The 3691-nt window shown below is 34.8% G+C and overlaps 1 protein-coding gene across 1 annotated transcript in view; it reads left to right on the top strand.

The window, feature by feature from the left end:
- Positions 1–1966: 1966 nt before the first annotated feature.
- LOC110032527 (transcription initiation factor IIF subunit beta) overlaps positions 1967–3691 on the top strand; it is a 33730-nt gene continuing 32005 nt past the window's right edge. The window contains exon 1 of the mRNA XM_020736189.1: positions 1967–2226. Within this exon, the coding sequence (XP_020591848.1) occupies positions 2032–2226 (195 nt within the window). The 5' untranslated portion in view covers positions 1967–2031. The remainder of the gene's footprint in view (positions 2227–3691) is intronic.

Below are 3691 nucleotides of genomic sequence, written 5' to 3' on the forward strand. Positions count from 1 at the left end.
ATCCTGTACTGGCAAGATGAGACCTTGTGTATAAATCATAAATTGGGCCAGTTAGACGGGAAAACAAGACCACTCCTCTCTAGATATGAAATATGAATGCAATTATCTAAGGCATCTTTTTGATATGTTGGGCAATAATGATGTTTTGCATTTTGTGTGATACAAGCTTTTTAATCCTCTCTAGATATGTTGGGCAATAATAATGTTTTGCATTTTGTACAATATTGAACTTAAAAAGCTCATTCTAACATTTATTTTCAATTTTATAGATATAATGAGATTAGAATCATGTTTGATATTTTTTTTTATGTGCCAACAACTCAAACATTAAATATATATATATTTAATCACCCAAAATTTAAATGTAACATTTTAAAATCATTTAACCAATAACTTACACCTTGTTTTGGTCGGGGAGTCTCTAACATCCTGTATTGGGAAGACGAGACCCTAAGTGTATAAATCTTAAGATGGGCCAGTTAGATAGATATATATATAGGAATAACTTGATATATATATATATATATGTATATATAATCATAAATTGGGCCAGTTAGACGGGAAAACAAGACCACTCCTCTCTAGATATGAAATATGAATGCAATTATCTAAGGCATCTTTTTGATATGTTGGGCAATAATGATGTTTTGCATTTTGTGTGATACAAGCTTTTTAATCCTCTCTAGATATGTTGGGCAATAATAATGTTTTGCATTTTGTACAATATTGAACTTAAAAAGCTCATTCTAACATTTATTTTCAATTTTATAGATATAATGAGATTAGAATCATGTTTGATATTTTTTTTTATGTGCCAACAACTCAAACATTAAATATATATATTATATTCACTCATTCTAACATTTGTTTTCAATTTATAGTTAGTTATATTGAGATTAGAATAATGTTTGAAATTTTAATTTTTTTTTGTTTTTATGTTCCAACAACTCAAAACATTAAATATAATTATTTAATCACCCAAATTTTAAATGCAACGTTTTAATCACCCAAATCCTTTACTCCAAAACCTCATTAATGGGTATAGGAGGGTGGTTGTAAACCCTCATGAATTTCCAAGTGAAATTTTTTTGTAGTTAAAACATTACATTCAGGGGTGGTAGGTACACATTTTAAACAGAATTTATGGTAGAATTTAACATAAATCTAGTCAAACGAAAACAAACAAGGAGTTAAATCTGTCTTTCTTGCAAATCCTAATTTTTGTCCATTTGACGCAAATACTCAATTTATTAAAACCTATTCTTAAATGAGTCTAACGAATTTAAGTGATGAGGAAAAACACCAATGGGTTGTTGCTTCCCTCAACACCAAACACCATTTGGATTTGATACATCAAAATTTATTAACTTTCCTAAATCCTATTTAAGTTTTAAACCTGGGTGCAACCAATCTCCCTGTTAATATTTAGAGTATTTGATATGTAAAAACCTATTTTTTCAATGTACAATTCAAACCTCAATTTAAAATTAAATTTACAGTAGGGTTCTCATTTCCTCTTTGGGAATATGCTGATCAGGAATGTATTTTTTGAGCTAATTTGGCAATTGAATTTCCCACAACAAACTGGCTCTATAGCCGCGCAAAATAGGAAAATATTTTACATCCGCAGTCCGAACGCAGCTCTGTGTGTGGAGTTCCAATAATATGTCACCACGTGGTTATTGAAATTAAACCGTGGAGATTATTAAGGGGGTTATTGCGAGGTCAATACATGGGTCATTGAAGTAGAACCGCGAAGTTTATTGTAAGGGTTATTGTCGCGGGTTATTGATGTGAAACCACGGAGGTTATTAGTGATTATTGCAGCGTGTTATTGGAGTGGAACCGTGAAATTTATTGAAGAATTATTGAGAGGTTGTTGAGGCGTTATTGAAGTTAATGTCTCAATAATCCCCCAAAAAAAACCTCCCTAATAAGATCTAACCATGGCAGCCTAACTCAAATGTAAAATTTTCATAAATAGAATGTATGGTCGCCGGAAGCGTTTTTGTGTGAGAGAAAGGTGCCCAGATGTCTATGGGAGAGGACGGAAGGAATGTCCTGGAGACGGGGAGAGCGGACCGCTCGGTGTGGCTAATGAAGTGCCCGACTCTGGTATCGAAGTCGTGGCAGTCCACTGCTGCGCTGTCGTCGTCGGATTCCGGCATCGCCAAGGTCGTGCTCTCCCTCGACCCCGTCCACAACGATGAGCCCAACGCGCTCCAGGCAAGGGATTTGCGTCGATCTCTAAACGAACGATTTATTTTGCCCGGGATTATTGGTCTTCTTCAGCTCTTTCGATTAGATGTTCTTTGATGATCCGCTCTTGTTATTAGGGTTCTTTTTTTTATATAATCTATACGATTTGGTTGTAGCGTTAGAAAGATTCTTCGATTAGAATGCCCTAGGCACTCACAGCTTATAGAAGCTTTGGAGTATATAGACTAGAAGGGTGTCATTTATATTGTTTAAAATAGAAATTCCTGGATTGTAGTGTTTCAAATGCCATTCAGGGTGTGTGGGCAGATTATTAGAAATAGCTGGGTTTCGAGATTTATGTTTGATATAGAAATTGGGAATCCTTCCTTTCTTTGGAGTTGGGGAAGATTATCGTGCAATTAAAGTGAAGGTCATAGTTGGGGTTGAGATTTTGTGATACGGGATAGATTAATTGACTGTTGTTTACAATCTTTGTTGTTTTCTGCATTTTACCTTTATGCAAGCTGTAGTGCTCTTGAAATTTGAAACTAAGGATATTTGTCCGAAGAGAAGACGAAAACATGGATGGTGGGGATTTGAAGCTACCATGAAAAGGGATTAATTGTCAAATGTTTATCAGTCAATAACTATTCGTGTTATGTTGATTTAGAAAGACATTGTTTGCTAGAATATCTTTTTCGCATATTCAAAATGATGAATGGTCGGTAACAATTTTTCTTACCTTTATTACAACAACAACAACAACAAAGCCTTAATCCCACTACGTGGGGTCGGCTAAATGAATTCTTTTTCTCCATTGCGTCCTATTTAGTGTCATATTTTCATTTAGTTCTAGTAAATTAAGATCATTTTTAATACAATAAGCCCAAGTCTTCCTAGGTCTACCTCTGCCTTTCTTAACACAAGTCGAATTTAAAGCATCTACTCTCCTAATCGGATCATCTAATGGTCGACGTTTAATATGACCAAACCATCTAAGACGACTTTCTCTAATTTTGTCTGTCACAGGAGCTACACCAACCCTATCACGAATATATTCATTCCGCATTTTGTCTCTAAGTGTAAAGCCACTCATCCACCTAATCATTCTCATCTCGTCAACACTTAACTTATTATTATGCTTCTCTTTTAAAGGCCAACATTCAGCGCCATAGAGCATTGCAGGTCTCACCACCATCTTATAAAATTTTCCTTTCAGTCTTAGCGGTACTTTTCTATCACACAAAAGGCCCGAAGCATTCCTCCACTTCAACCAACCAACTTGAATTCTACTATTAACATCCCCATCTATATCACCATCGCTTTGGACAAAGGGCCCAAGATATCTAAATCGTTCACACCTTTTAATAATTTGATCACCCAAAGTCACACTTCTGTCACTAGAGCTATTACTACTAAAATTACATTCCATGTATTCAGTTTTAGTTCTACTTAAACGAAGGCCTTTAGACTCCAATGTAGACCTCCATAA

This window comes from Phalaenopsis equestris, unplaced genomic scaffold (genome assembly GCF_001263595.1).
Source record: "Phalaenopsis equestris unplaced genomic scaffold, ASM126359v1 Scaffold000963, whole genome shotgun sequence".
Taxonomy (NCBI): domain Eukaryota; kingdom Viridiplantae; phylum Streptophyta; class Magnoliopsida; order Asparagales; family Orchidaceae; genus Phalaenopsis; species Phalaenopsis equestris.